At 40.8% G+C, this 27,032-nt stretch overlaps 1 protein-coding gene across 2 annotated transcripts; it reads left to right on the forward strand.

Annotated features, from left to right (window-relative positions):
- Positions 1 to 1,498: 1,498 nt before the first annotated feature.
- LOC139449662 (beta-1,4-galactosyltransferase 4-like) lies at positions 1,499 to 24,957 on the forward strand. Of its 2 annotated transcripts, none has more exons than XM_071231154.1 (6): positions 1,499 to 1,831; positions 17,593 to 17,822; positions 19,421 to 19,608; positions 21,000 to 21,122; positions 21,594 to 21,698; positions 24,797 to 24,957. In XM_071231154.1, exons 1-6 carry the CDS (start codon positions 1,606 to 1,608, stop codon positions 24,945 to 24,947), a joined length of 1,023 nt encoding a protein of 340 aa, XP_071087255.1. In that variant the 5' UTR covers positions 1,499 to 1,605; the 3' UTR covers positions 24,948 to 24,957. The 2 variants fall into 2 exon arrangements, with proteins under 2 accessions (XP_071087255.1, XP_071087246.1); XM_071231145.1 differs by having other exon boundaries at positions 24,615 to 24,884.
- The last annotated feature ends 2,075 nt before the right edge of the window (positions 24,958 to 27,032 follow it).

Consider the following 27,032-nt stretch of genomic DNA (forward strand, 5'->3'; position numbering starts at 1 on the left):
AGTGATCGATATTGTGAGCAACGATCCATGTCGTCGGAGTACGATGACACGCTATGAACGAAGTCATCGAGTCTAAGCCACCGATCCACGCACATAACAACAAGCATTGGTGACCATTTCTACCCAGAATCTACCCAGAATAAATAAGTGGTATTAAATCTGTTGATAAAAAATTAGTTTGATCTAGTTTGACTCGAAGTCTCTTCAGTGGGATATTGCTAAAGCGGCGTAATACCACTCACCCACTCACTCACTTTTATTATTGTGGCTAATTCCTGGGTAGATAACAAGTCTACTGATGTTATCACTGCCACTAATGAAGGATATACCCTCGGTATTAATCATGCAAGTGTGTTTTTACTTATAAACAAACGAGAGAGAGAGAGAGAGAGAGAGAGAGAGAGAGAGAGAGAGAAGAGAGAGAGAGAGAGAGAGATGTTTTTGAACAATTGTGAAAACAATGCCGTATTAAAAACATTGCAAATCGACAATGGCTGCGTTTGGGCGCACCGTTTGTCGAATATAAGGCCATCAACATTTTCCAATAACATATATCCAATTTATAGACCGGATTTTTTATGTGAAGTCAGGTTCAATGAACTACATACTACCTGTGATTTTTTTTTTTTTTGAAGAGTGTATATGACGGCATGTATCTGAGTATTTACGTGATTTCCTTTTGAGTAATGACACTGTAAATAAGGGTGTTTGAAATGAACAAAGACTATTTAGTAAGCTCGTTGTACTGCATCATACTGATGATAGTTATGATTGCGAAAAAAACCCAGTTCTTAAAAGGCATTGGTAATGTTTCAAGATTATTGTAAAATAAACAACCTCAAAGTCATTGGCAGTAAAACCAAAGTCGTGTTTGCAAACGATCTGTCAGCGGCTCGGCATAATAACATAGGCGTACAATTAATAAGAAGGAAATATTGTTCTGAATAATGATCCAGATAGTTTATGTAAACACTGTAATGTTCGCGATGATGAACAACATGTATTGTTTGTTTGTTTGTTTTTCAACATCGGACTCAGCAATCTTCCAGCTATATGACGGCGGTCTGTTAATAATCGACAAGCATGGGTTCCCGAAGACCTATTCTAACAAGGATGTTCACGGGTTCATGTGATTTATAATAGTCCGCCTTATGACAGGGAGGAATATGTTTATTCCAAGTGTCAAGAGCCAATGCTATGACTTAGAAAGACCCTGTCACTCAAGTAACTCCGATATAATATTAAACTTTGCTTTATATTTATGTCTGTATCATCAATAAAAAATCTGAATATGTTTTGTAACACTTACGTACTGTTAGGTAATATATTTCTACTATGGGCCATATGCCTTTTATACAACTATATCATCTTGTATCTTGTATAATTTGTTTAAATTACCAGATTAACAACGCTCTGAATGTGCACTAAGTCTAATTCTTCCTCTTCCAGTCATCTGACCGTATCTTCTCTAACAAGAAGCCCCAACCGTATTGCGCATCCGTGTGACGATGGCCACGGCCTACCGCTTGAACAGTTGTTGAATGAGGCCAACTTGAATGTGTCCAGCGTTATCGGCTAGACGCGGTCCTGCTATCTCGCAACAGCATGACTGCGTTCTCGGGTTTCGTTAAAAGATCATTTCTCGGGACGTTGATAATAGGCGTTGTTTTCACTGGAGGTATAATATTCACAGGAAAGCTGGAACAGTTGTTGTCTTTACGAAACATCACTGCACAGACAGTTCATACGACACAGTACTATTTGACAACAACACAGACCCCAGTGGATAAGAAGTCACTTCCTGAATGTCCAGAGACGCCCCCAGGTATAAGTAAGTACAGGTATTGTCACAATTGTTTCCTTAAGGCCTGTCCTAATTGGGTCGCTGTAATCTTAAACGCGACGTTCACCTCCATAATATCTCACCTCACCTTATACCAACTGGACATCGTCCCATTCATTCTCAGCGTGTATTATTTGATAGCGATTGTCGCGTCAGTGTTGTCTTAAAACTTGATTTGCTGTTTATTCTCACTATGTCTTAGTTAACATATGAATTGAATCCTAGAATAGACATTTGCGCGTTGTCGCCCTGACAGCAACAAACAAAGAGCGTTACAATATAGATATTTTGGGGATTTCACTTTTCTTGATAGAGTACACATTTTGGTACTTTCTTTGGTGGAGTCCCATCTGGGATTCGAACCAACACCGTGTTAGTGTTAAGATAGAAGTAGAATGATCAGTGTTTACAATTTCTTTGTATGAAACTTGACTTCCGGGTTACAGAGATTATCTTAGCTTTGAGATAACGGCACTGTTCCATTAATCAGGTAGGGGTTGTCTGAGCTAGTCACTTCTACACCGAATAACAAATGTGGCGTGTGGCAAATGGGACACAACCAGTAGTTTAACTGTAGGTTAATCTGTGCGTCGAGTATTATTTGGTATTTATTTATTGAATAATGCATAAAGGCCACAGATCAGTGTACAATGTATAATAATGAGAATATCACAAATCCAGACCCTAAAGAAGATTAAAGACAGACAGACAATAGTTTATTAACGTCTCACTCCTGTACATACATAAAACAGCTTTATACAACTTGACATAGATAAAATGTACAGAACCATTCAATAGAATTATGAGAGACGAATTATCACAGAATTTATACATAAATGATATAAAGATGATAGAGTAAAAAGTTATCCATATAAAAGATGTTTTCTACGATTAAGAATTAAAAAGCAGACTTTGGCAAGTATAAAACACACTGGAGTCATTGAAAATAAAACAAAGTTTGTCGACATCAGGCATATCTAAAACATTATAAGACTTAACAATACATTCATTAAAAAGAGTTGCCCTGATATCATCATATAATGCGCAGTGAAACAAAACATGGACCTCGTCTTCTACGCTGTCATTACAGTGAAAACATCTTCTATTATTGACAGGTACACCTTCGTAAATGGCAACGTTATTGCCCCGGTAAATATATTAATGTGCACTCGAATTTCATTCTCAACTCGATATACAGCCCGATCTGCCTTATGAGGAGCTGGAACAATCACATTACATTTACTTATTTTGCAGCTATAGCTGAAATTAAATAAATATCTCGTCTCCATACAAAATCCCAGCCCCCTGGTTTATTTATTGTTTTGTATGGCCATGGGGGAGGGGCTATGTGTAGTTGTTTGAGCTTTTCTGGTGATATTAGTTGTTTTAATGATAGCTTTACATTCCTGTTTGCTGTATGGAAGTGGGTAGCTGGTGACAGCTCGTGTAGTGTTGGGAGGTTGCTGTGGGGACGAGGCCTGCACGATTTACAGTGTCAGGTCGTATTGCATGACAAACATGCCGGTGTCGTTTGAAGGGATATGGGATTTCAAATTTGCTTTGGTTAGTTACCGTGTCACCACTCTGTGTTCTCCTTGAGCAAGCTATATCCGGGTGTGTGACAAATGTATAACACATGAACTGTGTTGTCTTTGAGCTCGCGATACACGTGTGACACAGGTATAACACATGAACTGTGTTGTCTTTGAGCTCGCGATACACGTGTGACACAGGTATGACACATGGACTGTGTTGACCTTGGGCTGGCGATTCACGTGTGTGTGACACAGGTATGACACAGGGACGGTGTTGTCCTTGGGCTGGCAATACACGTGTGTGTGACACACGTATAACACATAAACTGTATTGTCCTTGGGCTGGCGATACACGTGTGTGTAACACAGGTATGACACATGAACTGTGCGTGTGACACATGCATAACACATGAACTGTGTTGTACTTGAGCTTGCGATACACGTGTGTGTAACACATGTATGACACATGGACTGTGTTGACCTTGAGCTGGCAATACACGTGTGTGTGACACAGGTATGACACATGGACGGTGTTGTCCTTGGGCTGGCGATACACGTGTGTGTGACACAGGTATGACACATGAACTGTGTGTGTGACACAGGTATGACACATGAATTGTGTTGTCCTTGAGCTGGCTATACGCGTGTGTGTGACACAGGTATGACACATGAACTGTGTTCTCCGTGAGCTGGCGATACACGTGTATGTGACACAGGTATATGAGACATGGATTATGGCTATGTATGGTGGCCTAGAGGGGACATCGCTTCCTCGCACGTGTTATGTGTTTCTATGCAATAAGAAGTATATACACTACGGCCTAGAAGTTTATTACCCTTACACGCATGAGCAACGCGTGACGCAAGCCGTGTGCAACCCGTCCGTCACGCGTGTGACACCCGTGTGCAACGCGTTGAACGCGGGTGTGCACCCCGTTCGCTTTTTGTGTGTAACGCGTGACACACTCATTAGAGAGGAACAAACTTTTGATCAAAGGAGTACCCATGTTAGGCTGAGATTTGAAGTACTAAGAAGGAGAGCATATTTTGATATCCTGACGATTTGTGATATGTACTTGCTGATGTCTCATTTTCAGATGTGATGTGAAGGAGAGGTTTCTACTAATTGCCGTACCGCATGAGTGCGTTGGGTTTAACACCGCTTTTAACAGTATTTCAGTTATATCGCGGCGTGTCAGCTTAATATGGGAGGAGAGCCCGAAGTGATGCAGGTCTTAGATGTTTACCACTTCGGTGAAACCCACGAGCACGGTATGGTGCTGACAAACCTAGAAACATAATCGGGGAGACGCCGGATTCGAACCCACAATCATAGGTTTCTGGCATGCCCAAGGGACGCAACTCTGCACAGTGAATCGCGGCGCCTTAGACGACGGGGCCACCCGTGCCCTCCGTACCGCAGGAAGAGACATGTAGACGTGGGTTGTGTATAAGGTGGTCGTTGCATAAATTCAACAATCACCTAATTCATGTCACGCCACAGTATGTATTCCTACACATGGAATGTTTATCAGTGTCATCAAACATACGCGGATTCATACAGTTTGCACATCAGTTTTTCGATTCATACCTCAATGAACCGAAGAAAATACACAGCCAATCCTTAAATAAACAACAATATCGCTTGTATAACATTTACTGTATCAACACACAACGAATATCACTGACCCACTTTAACAAACGTGAAAACTCATAGAACAAACAAGATAACGTCACTATTTTAACGTCAATATGACGTAACCTAACAACTGGCGTGATAATGGGCCCTCGTTAAGCAATATGATGCATTAATATGTCTCAAAGTGAGATTGCCCAATCAGAGAGTAGAACTACTAACCCTATATGAGGCCGTATACTGTCAGTAAAAATGCAAGATGGTTGTTACTGACCTAATATGAGTATAAATCAGACCATAATATATGATGACGTCAAATATTTAAGTAATAAGCACAATCTTATGAACGAATTGTTGCACGCATACCTAGTCCACAGTGGTAACACATAGTCAATATCAAATCCAGAACTTATTGTTAGAGAACGAATTGTTAGATTACATGTGCACAGCTGGTAAAGGAGGACGATCTGTACAAATAAAATACAAAGGACTATCTAGAAACGTAAAATGTATGGATCTAGGATCTGTATGTTTGCAAATTGGATGGTATTTCAGAGAGGCCTATTTCAAAGTGGAACAGTTATTAGATGGTATTATATTGACAGTAGTTTAATCAAGGCTTTTGATGTTGGAAATTATGGAATGATATTGCAGTATGTTGGAGAATATGGAATGGTACTGTAATATGTTGGAGTGTATGGAATGGTATTGTGGTATGTTGGAGAATATAGAATGGTATTGTAATATGTTGGAGAATATGGAATGGTAATGTGGTATGTTGGATAATTTAGAATGGCATTATAGTATGTTGGAGAATATAGAATGGTTTTGTAGTATGTTGGAGAATATGGAATAGCTATGTAGTATTTTAGCTTTCTATGCTTGATAATACAGAACGACTTGCTGTGTACATCTTGTGTTTGTCTTTAATTGTTACATTCTTTGTTCAAAGAGTAGAAGTTGCATACCAATGGATGACTGATAAGCAGTGATGACACCAGGTGTTCGCACCAGGTGTTCGCAAAAAATAAGTCATATACAGCTGTTACACGCGGGACATATGCAGTGACGGTGATCATGGATCAAGTAGATCCAGAAGGGTTAGTTTTATCGGTACATACCCAAACCATTAAACAAGTAACATATTTTTAACAGAAAGTCAATAGAACTGAGACTGTATAGTAACATCACCTTGAATTGAGTTTGTATAAAATGATAGTTACTATTTCCGAGAAACCTTTATTCAAACGATACATAATTACTGTTACGAGTTGATTTCCAAATCATATCCCGGGTTTCATTGATTACCTTAAAGTATCCAAAACTAACAAAAAGACCACAATATGCATGAATGATGTTGGTAAAGTAACAAATTACGACCAAAATATCCCTCCATATATATATATACATCGTATATACCCATTATTTTAAACTCACTCAATTTGTCTGTTTGGAAAAGTATAGTAATCAGTGATTTATGTTCACATCAAATAATTTAGCCATATCTGTTAAGCTGAACACAGTTCACTTCATTAGTTAAGTTTGGCCTACAGTGGGTCACAGCTAAGTCATCAAGGAGCTCAGCTATAGGCCAGCTACAGCTGGCAAGTCACTGGACCGTACAAGTTAATCTCCCAGCCTGCTGGCAAAGTGAGAGTAAACCATTACAGTATCAGTTCTTTGTACTGACTGAAGCAAATGTTATGATGTATGTTTGTGTTATCAGAGTGAAGAACGGGTGTTTTATTTATGTAAAACAAACTATTTTGACTGGTGAGTTCATGACCATTGATCTCATTTGTAAACTATGTTGAAGTTTATTCATTTCGTTCATACACATCTATATTGTTCATCAAAGAGATTGTATAAATTAGATGGCCGTTATAAGTCGACCGTTTAAATTAGAAAAGAGAAAATATTACTCAGTATTGTTAAATTTGAATCACAACATTTGCTCGAAAAAGAGTTACATATTATATATAATTTAAAAGAGACCTGCGCAGTAATAATAGAATGGGTTATAGAAAATGTTATACGTATAAATATGAAATATTGGAAAAAAGTACATACATGTGAATATATGTGAATATGTAGTGATGCCACAAAATGGTTGTAGGTGATAAGCATACATGGAAAAAACACATTCACAGACACAACCCATCTATGTCCTATAGCTATACACATATGCCCACTCAGGACCCGCTTAGGGCCTATGGACAAACACGAAAGAATCCACAAAGGGCTGCCCAGTTAGGACCCATTTCCCAGTCCACATCATATTACAGTGGGCCTGTACATGTACGACAGTCAAAGTAGTAAGCGTGCCCATGTAACACTACTGAGTAATTATAAGTAATGTAAACACCGCTTTGGACAGCAATAGGTTTTATTTTAGAGGTTTACAGGAGCAGTATTTCTAATAATTGAACCTGAACAAAGCTACTTTTCTTAGGACATTTAGGAAACGAGAACACAAACTTTTATTTAATATTCATTTTGGCTCACGGACTTCCTAATGGCTGCAGTTTATCTTAAAATGGGAAGAATCATCAATTTCACTCATGTTCGCCATTGCTTCACTTTAAGCAACGTGTTTGATTTAAACACAACGATCTGTGACACTATAAAGTGGCATTTAGGTCGATGAAATATGTTTCTGAATATCTTTACGCTTTCAATGATACGTATGTGATGTTTTAGTTGGTTTTGACAAACGCATTTCCACATACACCTGTGATGTTTTAGTGTGTTTTGTTTGGCTATGTCAGTCCTCTACAAACGTATTTCTGATCATAGGGTGATGAGTGTTTTTAAAATATAAACTTCTTCACGCCAATGAGCGTATTGTCAAAAGTATTTATTGTAACGTTATAAACTATAAGGCATACCAGTCATCTATGTCAAGCAACACATTAGATGGAGCATGTGTATGTCTTTAGTGGGTTGACTATAAATACATGCTTTGAGTGAGTGAGTGAGTATGGTTTTACGCCACTTTTAGCAGTATTCCAGCAATATCACGGCGGGGGACACCAGAAATGGGCTTCACACATGGTTTAAACATATTTTTATTCATTGAAATGAGTTGGGATTGGTGAACAAGCTTTACAGCTTATGTTAACACCACTCCCATACAACATATATTACATATTGAAATGATGGATGTGACGTCATCGATATAGACATTATTTAAATAATATGTCTGTACATATTACATCAGATACAAAAGCATAAAAAGAAAGTTACAGCATGTGTGTGTCTAACAAGTCGTTTGTAACAAAAGTAATAGTCAGTCATAAGGTTATTGTCCGGTTTATTTAATTACTAATTTGTGAGGAGCTGAAACGTTTTGTCTTGATGAAATCATGGACGGATTCAACTAATTTCTTGTTTTCAGAGTGAGCAAGTTCATTGTTTCCGTTCATAATAGTATCCAGGTTATAAGGGGGCAAGGGTGGCCCAGTCGTCTAAGGCGCCGCCATTCGCCGTGCAGAGTTGCGTCCCTTGGGCACGCCAGAAACCTATGATTGTGGGTTCAAATCCCGGTTCGTCCCGATTATGTTTCTAGGTTTGTCAGCACCATACCCGTGCTCATGGGTTTCACCGAAGTGGTAAACGTCTGAGACTTGCATCACTTCGGGCTTTCCTCCCACATTAAGCTGACACGCCGTGATATGACTGGAATACTGTTAAAAGCGGCGTTAAACCCAACTCACTCACTCACTCCAGGTTATAACCGGTAGTGTAAAAGTGCATATTAAGTCTTATCTGAGTAAAGTTACAGCAAGTAAAAAAATAATGTAGGGCGTTTTCACTCTGATATCCACAGGAGCAACACGGACTGTCAATTAAATGTCTGTTATAACACTTATCGGCGTTTAGGTCGCTAAAACCTCAAGCTTCTCACATTGTACCCATGTCGGGAATCGAACCCGGGTCTTCAGCGTGACGAGCGAACGCTTTGACCACTATGCTACCCGACCGCCCCTGCTTGAAGTGAGAGTATGTAGACACTTTAGTTTATGTTAAGTTAATGTTCTGTATATAGACACTTCTATGAATGCATATTTCCTTTTAATTGTGATTTTAGTAACTTTAACAGTCCTAGAAGTGCTTTAACAGTTATTAACACGTGTCGTGTCAGTCCCCTTGACATTCGCAAGTATGCACTTCCAGAATAAAAACATAAAATGTTAAAAGGGAGGCCCAACACGTTAATTAATTAAATAAAGATCGTCAAAAAGAAACCCTGACACTTCCTGCCCAGGACATCACACTTCATATATTAAGGTCAGTGAGAAACCTTCTCACATGCACATCTCAAACAAAACACATAGACTCAAGACACTGGCTCGTCTGGGGACTCTCGGTATGTGGTGATAGTCATCACTTATAGTTATATATTATAACTCAATTCCTCAAGCAAAACTATACATTTGCAGACACTTGAGATATATTTGTCCAGATATGCGCGTTTTCTGCAGTCTATTTTTGGTATTACCCGTTGGCCAGACCCGGCCCGACTTACAGGCAATCCCAGCCTCTCCTCCAATCAGGGCACCTTTTTGTGTTATGACAAGTAACACGTGCTCACACAAATTACCGATTCACGGAGAGGTGCAAGGGTTTTCTGTAATGTTTTAATTACAAACTGGCCCGTATTGAAATGTAAACAGACTTATGGCGTTACCTTTTAATGTCCCATATGTGATACTGACCGGGCATTGTACATATCTACCAGCAGCAATTTCTGTGCTTTACAATGCGTAACCCTGAAACAAAAATCTTTTTCGGGTAAGTACGGCCATTCTAACGCGGGTATTAAGTGAACATGACAGGTTCGACACTTGTTATAGTTTATATATTGTACGTTATTTATTTATTTAAGCAGCAATTAGTAAAGAATTCAGCACGACCCTGAACACCCAACCAAAATTTGCCTGTTAAAATATCTAAGTATTCGACAAAACTTATTTGGTCCAAACATGGAGTTTAAAATATATGCTGTTATACAAAACATTAAATCAGTTGTACATGTATTACTCTCTAAATATTACTCTATAAGAAGACACCATGCTTGATACTGATGTAATAATAACCTGCTGAAGCGTCTGTGATACAATAAAAATACAACAATATGTAGAAATATTAAAGATCATTTTTAACAATACTAAAATATACTATACAATGTTGTCGCTATAAACTGAAAGATTGCTGATATGATGTCAAACTTGAACATTTTCACTAAACACGGAAGGTGTCGGAATGACTGACTCTTAGAAAATTCTGTATACGGTGTCTAAGTAACTGCCCAGATAACTCGAAGTATAGGAAAAAGTTCAGACTTCAAACGTTGATTTTAAAGTCTCTGTTGACAAATTTGAAATAAAACAACGGAGAGTGGTCAGTGGGGTGCTTAGAGGGGTTGGTTTGTTGTTTAACGCCGCACTCAGCAATATTCCAGCTATATGACGGCGGTCTGTAAATAATCGAGTCTGGACCAGACAATCCACTGGTTGATATCATGAACATCGATCCACGCAATTTGGATCGATGGCATGCATCAACCAAGTCAGCGAGCCTGACCACCCCCCGTTAGTCGCCTCTTACGACAAGCATAGTCGCCTTTACGACAAGAATGGGTTGCTGAATAAGCCCCACCTCGCACGTGGACAGTGAGAGAGTGGTTGGGATGTAGTCGGGGGGTGCAAGAGAGTGGTTGGGAGTGGTTGCTATAAGCAGCATCTCATATGGTTCACGAATTCACTTCCACTTTGTGTGAGTTCATTGGAGTATGAAGCTACATTGAGTGACTGCCAAATTGTATGAAAGTCAGAGGGCTTATAAAGTTTATGTCACTATGTTATATCTATACCTATGACTTCTTCTTTACAACGACAGCCATGCAACAATAAGCTTTATCGCGAAATAAAATATTTCCCCCAAAAGAGAGGTTACATGAGCACATGTATGCTCAACTTGCTTTAAAGGAACATCGGTTTTAGTTGGTTATCAAGTAATGCATTACATTAATATCCCCCCCCGGCCATTAGATGAGAAAGGTCTGTAAGTCAGTCACAACGACAGAGCGTCGTAATACAAGTGCCAGTCTAAATGGCCGACACGATACACGTGACGGGAAAGATTTCCGAAGTTGTTAATGAACCTAGGGCTATTTCAAGTGTTTATCATGACTGGTCAATTTGCCGATTATTGAAAGATGATTGTAACGATGTGTCAATTAGATACTAAGGTGCATTCATAGATTGCTGTAGACTGTCACAGCGAAAGTTTGAATGTGCTTTCCTTCATTTTGTTCTCTGGGATGGGTTGTAGCGAGGATATCCTTGAACGGGCATGCATTCAAAACACTCCGACGTATCCCAATGTATTCAAGTTCAAAATTAAACGGTCTAAATGACGAGAAACGACGCTTCTGTATGTAATTCGTGCTAGGGAATAACCAGGGATTTCCCCAAGGAATATGCAAGTAGTCATTTCAAGAATGCAGTCTCGTTAAAAACGTGTGAACGTCAAAATGTGTCGTCCATACACTTAAGAACTTCAGTTTCGCGGTCATGGACCTCTCGTCCAAAGGAAAAGCCGTAAATCATGTAAACTTCACATTAAAATGACATTTACTGTTATAACCAAATAAAAGACAACCCATTGCCCGAAAGAGATGACTGTGTATAGCGGGGGATTTGTTATATTAATAAACTTGGTAACATGGTTTGGTTTGACGTCATGGCGCGTGTCTGAATTCCATTAACAGGTTTCATATCCCCAAACTGACTTATCAGCAAATCTCGCTGCACTCCGCGCGACAGATACTATAGCAAGGCATGCCAGAGATACGAAACCTAACGCTCCCTAAAGGAAGCCTTGTGTATAAAATGCGTCAGTGGACCAGCGCCATCTAACTGGCTGTTAACAGATACAAGGCGGAGCAAAAAGCATCGTTTTCCCTTCCTGCTTTCGCTTGAAAAACTCGACACTTTCTTGACGCTCACCAATTGATCACTTTTGATGAATTTTTAGTCGTTTTTCGGTCCAATGACCCATATACGAAAAAAAACGACGTTTTCTTATTTGCAGTGGTAGGTCGCTTTTCTAAAACTTTTTTTTGAAAAAAAATCACGACAGTTTGCAGTATATCTGTTTTCAAATGAGGATAATGACTGGTTCACATATATAGCCAAGGGCAATTTGTTTGCAAACACTGTACCAGAAAATACCGACAATACAGTGATGGTTAAAAAGGCCTTGATGCAGTTGCAGAGAGACGAGATTAAAGGTTGAGGGTCAGGGGCTCCAGATAAGGGTCGGTCTGGAATCCGGAACAAGCATCTTTTTTCGTTTGGCAAGGCCCAGGGGATTAATATAAAGCGACAGTTTTCCGCATTTACTGTATTAGTTTGTTTGTTAGTAATAGTACCTAGTGAAAATCCGGATAAGAATTGTCTTCTGTAATCCATGCTTGTCCTAAAAGGCGAGTAACGGGATTGAGTGGTCAGGCTCACTGACTGTGTTGATGCATGTAATCGTATCATTATTGCGTAGATCGATGCTCATGATGTCAATCACTGACTCGCTTATTTACAGACCGTCGTCAAATAGCAGGACTGTTGCTGAGTGCGGCGTTCAACAAACAAACAAACAAACAAACACAGTTTATGACACATACCAGTAACACCCTATTAATTGTGGTAAGGGACAACAAAGATGGACCCTGTTGTTCGCATCGGTGCCTGATCTCGTACCTCGACGGCATAGGATAGTGACAATAACATCCACAGCTGGAATGTTTGGTTTGAATATTGACTCACCGCGCAACAAACCAACGTGATGAAGCTGAAATATCCCTGGTTGCGGCAAACCAACAAACATTTCGACGAGCATGGGCCAACCTTGACCTCTACTGCCCCGGAATCCCTTTGACGTTCTGTTATACAAGCTGCTGAGTCGCATGTTTATGCAGGAACGTTATTTCTAACTCTGTACTTGACTGAATATTAAACGCTATTAATAATATGAACTATAGAAAACGCATGTCACACTGACTAACATATAGGTTGTCACCGTAATGTAGATCTGCACAGAGTGTATAATTCCCTTGTAAACAGTTCTATTTTCAGCTGCATTCTGTTTTGTCACGATTGTCTGTTACAAACTCCGAGACACAACAATACGCTTGTGACATAGGTCAGGTTACCAGCCTAGATTCATTTTTCAAGGCGTGAATCACACGTAATCTGTCCCCGAAATCCAGGTGCATGTCAAGTAGATATGCATTTAGGTTGTATTTGGGGATTTGTCTATTATTCTCAACTAACTTTTCTTGGCTGGCAAATTGTTGTTGAAAAAGGTACTTAAATTCTGAATTATTTTAACATTGAAAGTTGGCTTCGAAGCCCCTTCGTCATCATTAAACCTGTCAAAATATGATAAACAAGTCACCTAACGACAAGAATGTGGACATTTCAATTCGTGAATTTTACTGACATTTGCTGTAGGTTTTGGGCAAACTAGATATATACCTGGTTCGATTCTGTTTAGATTTTATTTGCAGCATCTTTGTATTTATGTGTATCGACAAGTACGACCCTCAGTGAATGATTGAGTGAGGTTTTAAGTTGAGTTTAGTATTACTTCAGCAGTGTCATCACACTGGGATTAAAATACATTTTGTCCATGTGTCCCATGAATGACGGAGGTCAGTAAATACTTGAGTCTTGACCATACAATACGATGGTTGACATCGTGAGCTGAGGTCTACGCAAATGGGATACAATGGCATACAATCAACAAAGTCACCGAACCTGACCATCGCCTCTAGTCTCACGACAAGCATGGGTTGCTGGTTGTGCTTATCATGATATCAAGGTTAAGGTGTGTGTAGCTGTTTATAGTCGTTCTTATGTGAGATGACTGTTATGGTAACAAACAATCGTGTAAAACATCATCCCAGCGGCAGGGATCGTTGCTTGCCGTATCATTCCCTGGTCCGACTCAATTATTTGCCGTCATTTAACAGGAATTCTGGTGAGAGCGACGTTAAAAAACACAAAACACAAACTTTAAGTTAAAGTTTCACCTCTTAGTCCAGGCAAAATAAGGTAAGCCACTAGGTAAGCCACCAACTCTGCAGTCGCAAGATACCACAGCCACCATGTCAGCTACCAGATAATGGATTTGAAAGGGTTCAATGTAAATGCATTAGAGCATTAGAGTGGGGATGGCACATGATAGATGGACGTTGCTTACCAATACAGCCAGGTCAGCCTGCAGCACCTTCAGCGCTCCTTGATATCATTGCTGTAATTTAAAAAAGACTGTAACACACAAAGATGCATTTGCCGGAAATATGGTCTCACTTGCAGTGCTGCGTCCGGGAATTGCCATGGTACAGGCTGGACCAATAAATAGTTAACAGACTTCTCAAGGGATGACAAACCTGTTGACACTTTCAAGGTACATGTATACTCACACCCAAAGGAACCGCAAGTTGAGTATGCAGTATACATGTTATTTATTTTCAACAGTAAAGACAAGAAATACTAATATGGCAAGATTGACAAAAAATTGACTGAAGACAGTTTAATGGATTAAAAGGCAGATGACATAATTGTTTTTTTTTCAAATGTTAAGGGCTTACACAGTTTCGGGTTAATACCCAAAATGTCAGTCAATACCTGGTGTGACCACCATAAGCATTGATCACTGCCACACATCTCCTGTACATTGAGTGGATCACACGATTTGTGAAGGCCCTAGGGATCTTTCTGCAAACATCCAGAGCAGCTGTGCGTAGTTCATCGGCAGTTGTAGGGACTGGGCGCACATTGTGCAGACGCCTTTGAACCTCACCCCACAAGTGTCCGATGGGGCTCAAGATCAGGGCTGAGGGCTGGCCACGGTAGAACACGGATTTTGTGTTGTTGCAGAAAGGCCATGGTAGCTCTGGCAACATGGGGACGAGCGTTGTCCTGCTGTAAAAATCGAACAACGTGGGGTCTGATCACTTGGTCGATATACCGTTGAGCAGTGATGACGTGTCCCCGACCTTGACCAACATTCAGAAAGCACATGGGTCCAAGTCTCGCATTAAGTCCAATCCCTGCCCATATCATGACGCTAGGTCCACCCCAAGGATCCCTTTCCACAACGTTTCTGTCAGCGAAACGATCACCTCGACGCCGCCAAATTCTGACATGGGAGACACAAAAGCGACTTTCATCAGAGAAGATGACACGCCTCCACTCACGATGACGACAATTGCGATGACCCTGTGCCCACTGAAGTCGTGATTGTCGATGCCGTGGTTGGAGAACAGGTCGACGTGCTTGTCGGCGACATCTGAGGTTGTTGGAACGGAGATATCAGATCACAGTGTCCCGGCTAATGTGTCGATTATATGTTCCTATGGTCTGTCGAGCACTTTCACTTGCCGCTGGTGTTGACGGGTTATCTGCCGTTCTTGTCGAGGTGTGGTGACCCTAGGACGACCGTTCCGAGGAAGGTCATCTGTGGTCTGTGTAGCATTGTATCGATGCAGAAGACGGTAAATTGTGGTTATGTTAACGTTGAAATCTTGGACAGACTCTCCAGCTTCCAAACGTCCGATAGCCTGGTTTCTCTGAATTTTAGTTTGGCTTGGCATTGTTGACCAAGGAGTGGTAGGTCCAAGAATCGGCCACAGTTTTATACCAACTACAGTTCGTGCATTTTCGATTTCGCGAGAAATGGGTGCATGATACCAACATGTTCATTGAAATGGTGCGTTCTGGCGATTCGTTTTTTATGTTGCGTTTTTACTCGGGGCTTCCAAAATGCAACCAAAAATATTGATAACACCATCAGGCTTCACTACATGCTAAAACTCGTATCCAATTTATGGTTCCGTATTTGTTACCTATTTGCTTAAAACCACTTGCGTTTCTTTTGCGTGTGAGTATATATAACGCCCCTGCGACATCAAGCTACAGCGTTCACCGTGACATGTTTTCCACTGTTCATCACGTTATAATGTTCATGAATCACACAATCATATAACGGAATGAGCAGTGGATAAAACGTTTCAGATTCAAATATTAGTATTTGGTGGTTATATTGAATTTCCGCAAATGAACTACAAGGGAGATAACTCATCGACTTCTTGTGAAACAACTGGTTTGGGTTAATTCTGAGAGGACCTTATATAGGTCATATTTGTTTCCAACAAGTATTTACATGAATGAAAACGAAACTTGTCATAGCGTTTATTGCCATGTTAATAAGTAGATGCAGACAATAACAATCAACATTGATATCTAAACTCGTCAAAACATGTCATTTAAGAGACACATATTGATATTTGGTGGTCATATTGGATTATGTAAATGATTGCGTATTCTACATGCATCCTTGGGTCTGTTTACCCCATTGTAGAAGTTCAAATCACTCAAATATTTCATCAGAGACCAACAGTGTATTGATATTCTATGTCTAGCCGTCAATCTCTTGGCGGCCATCTTGATATTTGGGCCACCAGGGGCTCTGGTAAATCAGTTTCTGTCTAAAAGTGTTAACTATACTTCAGTGAGTTAGTGCGCCAAGTTATATGCATATAAGTCCCAGCACACTGTTTTAGAGTTAAAAGATTCAGCAGTGTAAACACAAATTTAGGAAACTTGTCGGCCACCTTGAAATTGGCGGCCGAAGGACCAAGGTGAGCTTATGGGATACCGTGACGTCCGTCGTCCGTCCGTCCGTCCGTCGTCTGTACAATTTATTCAAACGATTTCTACTTCTCAATAATAAAATGAAGGGTCTGATCCTCCAAGGGGCCGATGGGCGGGGCCGGGGCCAAATAGGGGTAATTTGGCTATATTGCTTTAAACGACTTCTTCTCTGGAACTAAGAGATAGATATCAACCTTTGGTTGGAAGCAATCTCCGGTGGAGAGAATTCAGGATCGATGAGAAGCATCAACCAAGTCAGCGAGCCTGACCACCCGATCCCGTTAGTCGCCTCTTATGACAAGCATAGTCGCCTTTTACGGCAAGCATAGGTTGCTGAAGACCTATTCTATCCCGGATCTTCATGGGTCTATAACCATATGTACAATTGAGAGTATGGTGAGAGGAATGCACATATGCCCTTCTGTTCATCTGTCCGGCACTCCCAAAGGAGTTAGAACCTTGGCCATAACATGCAAACCGGTATTATCCCCACCCTATAACAAACAGATACATTGTATACATTTGTTTGTTATGAAGAGAGTAATACCTTTGATATGATTTATCCTGGATCATAACATGGAAACGGTTCAGATCTTTATTTTACATTTGTATGTAGAGAAATACACGTTCATGCTGACAGATTTGCCATCCACCCATTTTAAATGCTGACAGTCCAAATTACGAAATATTTGCAGTATTATAATTATACATTTTCAATGCAAATGTATATTTGGTCATGATTGCGTAAATGTCCAGGTGAGCGATACAGGGCCTATATGCCTCTTGTATTATATTTAACGCAACGTTAAACCCCATTTCACGTCAGCTCCTAACTGGTACTTTGCGTTTTTCAAGATGAACCCTTGAAGCTGAATCTCACCAACATCACCCTAGATGAGTTGCAGAGAAAATACCCCTCCCATTCCGGGGAAAGATACAGGCCCGAGGGGTGTCGGTCCAGGGTGAGGCTGGCTGTCGTTATACCATACAGAGACCGGGAGCAACATCTGGTGATCCTCCTCAACAACATCATCCCCTTCCTCAACAAACAACAGGCAGACTTTACGATCTACGTTGCAGAACAGGTACATGTATACGAATATGCGGTATGTTCAGTGAATGTACCACATCATCATTCCGTGGTCTTGTGGCAGAGCGTCCCCCCGGAGAGCGGAAGGTCCGGAATTCGATCCCGGCCGCGTCATACCAAAAGACCATAAAAATATGGTACTTGTTGTTACCCTGTCTGGCGCTCGGCTTTAAGGGGCTAAAACAAGGACTGGTCATCTCGGAGTCAGTATACTGTGTCCGAGTGGGGTATTCATGTTAAACTGCGGCATGGTATCTCAGTGAGCTAGCACTATAAATCTAGTGCATGCACGTCGCTATATAAGTGCAATAATCTTGGAAGCGACGTTTAACCCAATTTCACATCACATCAGTGATGTTTCATATTCCCTGAGTCTGCCGTTGTACTGAATACTTAGCACTCCCAAGGCGATTCTGAGGACGAATTCATGGGTTAATTATTTTGGGGGACATCCAGTAGCCCCGGAACAAGTCAATAAGGTAAAACCACTAGCAAGACTGAAATAATTTCTGGTTACCCGAACTTTGTAAATTAAGAAACATTTGATGACATGACGGTAACCTTGCAACTGGTAGCCCATTTTTACATGGCTTTTTAAGGCTTGGACTCTTTCGTGATGGTCATAATAGTGTTGAGATTTACCTGACTGAGACCAGTAGTACTTGAATGCTTTCTCAATATTCATCCTGGAAAACTATGGTGGCCTAGGGGGGACATCGCTCTATCAACTTCAACTACGGCTGCGAGATAGCTTTCTCGTCTTGTGTTATCTCTTTCTCGTCTGGTGTTATCTCTTTCTCGTCTGGTGTTATCGCTTTGTTGTCTCGAGTTATCGCGGCCGTAATTGAAGTCGATAGTGCGTTGTCCCCTCTCGGCCACTCTTCAAAATAATCTCTCATTGTCGAAGGACTGAATGAAATGTGAATTTTGCGATAAAATATACAAGACAGAATAATTTACGATTTCCATTGTTTTCCTGTCATGTTACAGTAAACTACGGTTATAACGAACACGCTTATAACGAACTGACGGATATAACGAACTTACTTTTTGGTCCCGACTGTTTGCTGTAGTTATGCTGTATATATGCTTATAACGAACTACGGTTATAACGAACTAAAATAAGTAGTCCCTTTGAGTTCGTTATAACCGTACTTTACTGTATATGAAGGCAGAGATAAAGATAATAGCGTGTAATAGCCTCGTAAAATAAGACGGAATTACCCATCAGCTGCACAAACGTCAGACCCGTGAAGATCCGGGGTAGAATAGGTCTTCAGCAACCCATGCTTGCCGTAAAAGGCGACTATGCTTGTCGCAAAAGGCGACTAACGGGATCGGGTGGTCAGGCTCGCTGACTTGATTGATGCATGTCATCGATCCCAATTGCGTGGATCGATACTCATGATATCAATCACATGATTGTCTGGTCCAGACTCTATTATTTACAGACCGCCGTCATATAGCTGGAATATTGCTGAGTGCGGCGTAAAATAACCAACCAACCAAACCAACCGTGATCACCGGCGATGGGCACATGAAATGAAACTACATAGTCAAAATGTTATTTAATCTACACCATTCATAATTCAGATGCATGGAGGAATATTCAATCGTGGTCTAATGATCAACGCAGGAGTGGATGCAGCGCTGAAGGCGGATAACTTCACCTGCATTGTTATCCACGATGTAGACCTTATTCCAGAGACCAGCGACAACTACTACCGCTGCCAGGAAAACCCACTCCATCTGTCCACTGCCAGTGCTAAATACGGATATAAGTATGTAGATCCCACATATGAGATGACATATGTAATTATTGAGATATCTACCACCATGTGAAGTTCTGACTCAAATAAAGACCAAACCACACCATGTCCAAGGGCATTGGGTCTTGCACATTGATCGATTGTGTGATATTTGGTGTGGTTGGATTTCTGCACAGTATTCATATACGTAGCAGGTGTTATGACCGCCAACGATCGTGAAGGACGGTAGGGATGGGACATTTCGAAGTTGACGTTTTTGTATCAGAAGTGCGTAATACCGTCACGATTTGCCAAACATTCATTCCAGCGACGAAGCACACTACGTATGAGTCTCCCAATAGCGATTTGAGGGAATCTGTACCACTCCTCTTGCAGCGCCTGGCCAAGTTCAGCCAACGTGGTCGGAGGCCTATCACGTTGACACACACGTTTCCCTGTCATGTCGCAGACATGTGCAATTGGGGAAAGGCCTGTGCTCATTGCTGGCCATGGCATTCTATGAATGATGTGCTGGTGTAAGTTAGAAATTGTCGATTCATTCTTGCACGGAGCGCACATGCGTTTTCATCCTAAAGGACAAAACGTCGAGCCACATGCCCTGCAAACGGGTGCAAGACAGAGGGTGTCAGTATGTTTTCCAGACAGTATTGCCCAGCGACCCTTCGTTGCACAATATGGAGTGAGATTAGCACAGTCATAGTGATGCCATCACACGCAATAATCGATCTGTGAGTGTTTCTCTGTGAGTGGACCCGTGAAGATCCGGGGTAGAATATGTCTTCAGCAACACATGCTTGCCGTAACAGGGGATTATGCTTGTCGTAAGAGGCGACTAACGGGATCAGGTGGTCAGGCGCGCTGACATGGTTGATGCATGCCATCGATTCCAATTGCGTGGATCGATGCTCATGATATCAATCACTGGATTGTTTGGGCCAGACTCGATTATTTCCAAACCGCCGTCATATAGCTGGAATATTGTAGAGTGCAGCGTTAAACATACAAACAAACAAACTCTGTGAGTGATTCTCTGTGGGTGTTTCTCTGTGAGTTTGTCTCAGGGTATTACTATATGGGCATTTCTCTGTTGGCGAAAATCTGTCGGTGTTTCTCTGTCGGTGTTTCTTCACACGAACATAGAATAAAATAATTTGGCATTCTATGATAAATGGAGCAGTACATTCCTTCACTGCAATATTCCATGGATAAAGTGAGTGACATTACGTCTTAAACATCGATTATGTTATGAATGACATTATATGAGCTCATTACCCTCTTGTGACTACGCATCGTAGCTTTTTTTTCCTTTTGGATATATGATATTTATGATACTGAAACACAGGACTAATACGTTCTGTGTATGTTTGTATTTATGAACAACATATATGTACTTGTCATTGCAGGCTTCCATACGCTTCGTATGCCGGGGGTAATATTGCTATCTCCCCAAGCCAGTTCAGGAGGATCAACGGCTTTTCTAACTGGTACTTTGGATGGGGTGGAGAGGATGATGATTTTGAAATTAGGTAAATACCATGGGGTCATCTCTATTTTGTGCGTTTCTCATCTCCATCGTCAGAAGGAGCAGGCGTCTAAAGGATTGTTTAAAAACTGACGTGCATGTGCATCATTATTAGACTTTGTTGTGCAAAGTTGCAAACCTACATATAATATAATCTCAGACAAAAACATTTAAATATTGTTTTGGTTTAAATCGTGCTTTAATATACAACAGAAAACAGCCCTGATAATCTCTTCCTTTTCAGAGACTGAAACTGAAGTAATATAGACTTGCCAAAGCATTGTAGACTTGCTTTGAACTTTAGATGTTTCAGAGGTACTATTATCCCCATCTCGTTGAACTAGCACTTAAAGGTTTACTGGTTATTCACACATTAAATCAGGCATGTTAACATCACTGGTCTCGTTATTGTGTATTAAGATAAAAGGAGACAATGATTGATATAGTTGTGTGTTTATACAGATTTTCTTTTCAGAGTCAAAACAGTTGGCATGAGACTCAAAAGAAATCCAAAAAGACAAGGGCGATATTACGCAATAAAACATGAAAGGGATAAATTGAATCCTGAAAACCAAAAAAAGTAAGTACATGATAAGACAGTTGTAGAATTGTGGACAGCTGTTGCCTGTGCCTTCAAAGGTTTATGGTATCTGAATATCCAGTTACATACACTTGGAAAAAGTGCAGCTCCCACAGACATGTTGCCATGACTTTTGCAACAAGTGCTGGATTGTAATTACTGACAAATTGAGCCCCGATAAATGATTGTGATCTGTAAGAACAACCGTCTTGTGTTGAAGGGCCACCATTGTCAACTGAGGGTAGATTTCATTTACGTTACATAGTGCAGACACAGGGTATGTTTATACTCCAAACCAATATCCCTTTTAAACATGGAGCAATTATAGGTGGCTATTTCTGGATAGTAATGTCACTTTGAGTCTCTACATGACACCCGTAGTTCAAGGATTAAGTAGCGAGTAAACCACCACGTCTGAAGCAGGAAATTGCGATCTCTGTTAAAAAATACGGAGCTTCGTGGATGTATCGTGCTAGGTTACGAGCTGTGACAAAGATTTTTCATGCATATATTTTTGCACTAAAACATCGTGTCCGAGCCGAGAAAGCGAGGCCACGGAAGCCGAGATGTCATTTGACTTACATTACACACGATCGCACGAAAAGATAGAAATGATAACTTTGCTGTAAGTTTGACAACTTTTAGATATATTTTTGTTGATTTTATGTATTACTCTGTATACTATATTTAAAGATTTGCTTGAAATGTCTTTATTTTGCTCTTTGACATGTTCGATGTGGACTCGTTGTCGAAGTGTGTGTCCGATAATTATATTTTCAGTAACATTGCGGGAAATAGTGAATATCTTTTTTCATCTATCGATAAAATATGATAAATTGAAATGGAATACGTATTTCAGACATTGACAATGTGGTAGATTTAATAAATGAATAATATGACAGGTAGGTTCATAAAATTATATACTATTTTGACGTGACTACGGCTTGGCCGGTCCGGCCAACGGTGTCTGGGGACTCGAGGATTCTTGGCCGGTGTACGGCGTTGATAGAGTTAAACCCCTTGACAGGCTGATACGGCCTTTGAATGCAATTTGAATGGGCAATCGATATCAGCCCGGGTGGTAAAAAATTGGAGTTTGTTCGTCGTCTGCCTGGCCAGCTTCTCAATGTCTTCCGAGCAAGTGAAAATGTATTGCATATAATTGCAAATAGATACATGTTGGAATCTGATGTTATGGTATAAGATGAAAAGGTTTTCATATGGAAGTTTTCAAACCATGTCCCATATCAGCCCGAGTGTCGAATTGGAGGATAAGGTTGACAGAGGCCACATGTTCTCTCACATTTACTCCTATGTGATGAACAGTGTAGAACAACTATCCAGTATTGATTAACTTTCTGCGTAGTTTGCGGTGGAATGTTTGAACTAACCTTTGAAGAATTGTGTCAAGGGTTGATGGTAGTTACACCTTGATTTATGATGCCTTAATCGACAAAACAAGAAAATATCACAGATTTGATTATTTATGTACCTTTTCACCGACTTCTAGTTTCATATGCGTGCAAAAATGCACTTTGACTGAGACGCGTAGGCTGTAGATGAATTCATGACTTAGTCGGGGGCATGGGTGGCCCAGTCGTCTAGGGCGCCGCGATTCGCTGTTCAGATTTGCGTCGAAGTTAATATAATATAGAGCATGATTCTTGCCTCATGTCTCTGGATGCTGTTCAATGTACCCACTAAATAGGACACTTTTCTCAAACACCGCCATGGATACAGGGGTGACAATTTGTAGACATCATTAATGGATAAGTATATGGGTCAAACCAGCATCGGGAACGATGATTTTACAGTTACAAATGTATCATTCATGTTTGATCTTTTGAACATTGTGCACATTACTGCAAATGGTATAGAATTCTCTCGGGAACAACATAGATGACATTCAGGGAGGAATATGATAACAAGTGAGAAAACCGCCATCAAAAATTAATATTTTACATATGTCACGTTACCCATGCAGGGATTCGAACCCGGGTCTTTGACGTGACGAGCGAACGCTTTAACCTCTTAGTTTGCTACCCCACCGCCCCATGATTATTTAACGTTTCATAAATATCATTCTGTGTAACAGTGCTGTCTACAATTCTGAATGTAAGGTTCTATATATCGAAACGTGCTTCTACAAATTCCCTTCACTGGAAGGTGTAGGAAGTATTTAAAGAACAGAAGCTTTTAAATCACGGTTTCATTATCAAACGGGTGATCATTCCAGAAATGTCATGAGGGAATTTACTTAATAAGACGTCGCATGTCAATATGATGCTGTCCCATGCTATGACCTGTACACGAAGGGGCATCGTGGTAGCCTAGTGGTTAAAGCGTTCGCTCGAACAATGTGTACAATGTGTGAAGCCTATGTCTGGCGTCCCCCACGGTGATATTGCTGGAATATTGCTAAAAGCGGCGTACAACCATAGTCTCTCACTCACTGTCCACGTGTGGCTAATTCAGCAACCAATGCTTGTCGCAAGAGGCGACTAACGGGTGTGGTCAGGCTCGCTGACTTTGTTGAAGCATGTCATCGATCCCAATTGCGTACGCGTGGATCGATGCTCATGATATCAATCACTGGATTGTCTAGTCCGGACTCAATAATTTACAGACCGCCGTCATACAGCTGGAATTTTGCTGAGTGCGGCATAAAACAACAAACGAAACCAAAAATACTGTTAGAGCAGGACATGCTACCCGTTGTTCGTGTCATCAGTTATTTGCAGTGATTCATTCATTCATTCATTAAAACCTCAGCACTAATGGGCCTTTTACGACGTTTCAAGTTTGTTTCGGCAGACATTCCAGACTGATTTCTTTAGGGTTTGTTGTTTTGAATCGTATACAAGAACTTTACCTGCAACGTTTATGTATAATTTCAGTCTACTATTTTGTTTTCAGATCTTTGTTATACAAGTCAATTCGTAGTCGCATGAAAACCGAAGGGCTTTCGTCTCTACACTGTAACACTACAGTATCTCATCATGGGATTGTCACGTGGCTAAACATAGCAATTGACAAGCAATATTACGATTCAACTATCAAATATTAATACATGTACTGATATTCATGAATATTTTCAGGTCTGTTTTATACAGATCTTCGATAAGACGCATGAGAACGGATGGTATCTCTTCCCTACACTGTAATACTACGGTTTCTCAGCGAGGAGCGATCGCGTGGCTAAGAGTGTTAATCGACAAGAAATACTATGACAAAACTGTAAAATACTGACCAAGAATCATGCCTGTTGAATAAACCTATTTCTTAGAAAAATGAATTGTTTTCTGTTTGTACAAGGTCACCGTTGTATTTGGTATTTCTCATTTGCATGTTCGGCAGAAAGCACAGGCAAGCGGAACAGTGAATGAGTATGGTTTCACGCCCCTTTTAACAATATTCCAGCAATATCATGGCGGAGGACATAAGAAATGGGCTTCAAACATTGTCCCCAAGTGGGTAATCGAACTTGGGCTTTCATCTTTCTAACATAGTCCTCGAAGCAAGGCAGTCACTTTTTTTCTTTGAACGCACTTTTGGGGCACGGTCGACCCAGTCGTCTGAGGCGCCGTAATTCGATGTGTAGAGTTGCGTCTCTTAGCCAGAAACCAGAAATCGTTGGTTCGAATCCCTCATACGTCATCATGTTTCTGGTTGTCAGCACCATCCTCGAGCCCGTGGATCACCGGTAACATAAAGGCGTTAGCCCGCCGAAATTCATGAAATATAATAGAGGTAATTTTGCAATTAGACAGTTCAGTGCTGGTCATGGGTTCACGCATACAAGTATGTTTGACAGTTCGGTGTCAGTTTGGATCATTGCACCAAGTACGTTCTACAGTTCGGTGCTGTCCAAGAAAACCAGAACATTACATATATTGCCCCAATTTAATCATTGAATTAATGTAACAAATGTATAAATAAATAACATCACTTACATGTGATGACATCCGGCAACCAGATCAAATGATTTAAGCACATTAAACAGTTTATCATCAGTTAACTACGCAGTTCATATGCAGGCACTTTAGTCTAAATTGATCAGATGGCTGAAAGAGTCGAGAGTCGTCAGGTTTTGCTGTCTGAACTGATGTTTCAGGTCGTTGAGCCTGAGATGCAGGTCCCTGTACGTCTTCCTCCACGGTGGAACACCACAGTGACCCTTTACTTCAACTGCGGACTGCTCTCTCTTGATAACTGACACATGTTCGAAGATGTTAGGGGTGGTCGGGTAGCCTAGTGGTTAAAGCGTTCGCTCGTCACGCCGAGGACTCGAGTTCGATTCACGACATGGGTACAATGTGTGAAGCCCATTACTGGTGTCCCCCGCTGGAATATTGCTAAAAGCGGCGTAAAACCATACTCACTCGCTCGAAGATGTTAGGCGGGCAGTCTTGTAGTCTATGATGCAAGTCCTCGAGGTTATTATTGGTCCAAACATCTTGATTGGTGGGGCCCTCGATACACGACTTTGTGACACAGTCCACAAACCTGATAACTGAATCCCCAGGACTATCTGGAGAGCAGCTCACCCAGACACCTTCCACCTCTGGAGATGGAACCAAAAGCAGTGCAGCTGCTCGTCTGACAAGTTGATGAAAGCCTTCAATGTCCTAGAATTCACCCAGGAGACCTAACTTCTGGACACGTCGCCACATAAACTTGGTAAAATGAAAGAAACATCTTCATTTTGAGTCTGGGAACATTTCCGATAGATTTGTTATTTTCTCAATATCTAACCGGACATTGTCTAAATTGTGTCTTATTTCAATAAGCTGGTGGTCGTACATTCTGTTAATGGGGGTAGTTTCTTCTCTAACATTCTTCTTCTTGAACTAGTCAATTCGAAGGAGGACGCCTGATGACAGGTGATTGTGTGGCTGGGGTTCAGTGTCGCCATGGGTCTTCTTTCGGCAGTTAGGTCCCAGGCACTGATGCGCGAAGCACTGATTTATGACACTTCGGCCATAAACCAAAATAAAACGTCTAAGACCTGCATCATTTCGGATTTTCCTAACATATCAAAATGATACGCTTTGAAAAACCATGATAATTCAAAATGTCCTCAAGTCAATCTGACACAGTCGCTAGTATATCCTTAGAATGAAATACAGCGTCGATCTTTTCCAGGGTAGAATTTTTCCTCTGAAAATCTTGGTGCCCCGATTGTCCGGAAACATGACCCTCTGATATAGTTGAGAACGAGTAGTTCACAGTTTTTAAGGGTCGTTTGTTGTTTAAAATATATTCCATAGAACTATTCAAGTTATATGACAGAGGTCTGTAAATAATCGAGTCTGTACCAGACAGTCCAATGTT

The sequence above is a fragment of the Haliotis cracherodii genome, unplaced genomic scaffold (genome assembly GCF_022045235.1).
Source record: "Haliotis cracherodii isolate W230 unplaced genomic scaffold, xgHalCrac1.p SCAF_10, whole genome shotgun sequence".
Lineage (NCBI taxonomy): Eukaryota > Metazoa > Mollusca > Gastropoda > Lepetellida > Haliotidae > Haliotis > Haliotis cracherodii.

Excerpts from the sequence above, each read along its gene's own strand:
- LOC139449662 (XM_071231154.1), top strand. The coding sequence starts at position 1,606 with ATGACTGCGTTCTCGGGTTTCGTTAAAAGATCATTTCTCGGGACGTTG. Across the intron at positions 1,832-17,592 it reads AGAGACGCCCCCAGGTATAA|ATGAACCCTTGAAGCTGAAT; the intron begins GTAAGTACAGGT and ends GCGTTTTTCAAG. Across the intron at positions 21,699-24,796 it reads AATCCTGAAAACCAAAAAAA|GTCTGTTTTATACAGATCTT; the intron begins GTAAGTACATGA and ends GAATATTTTCAG.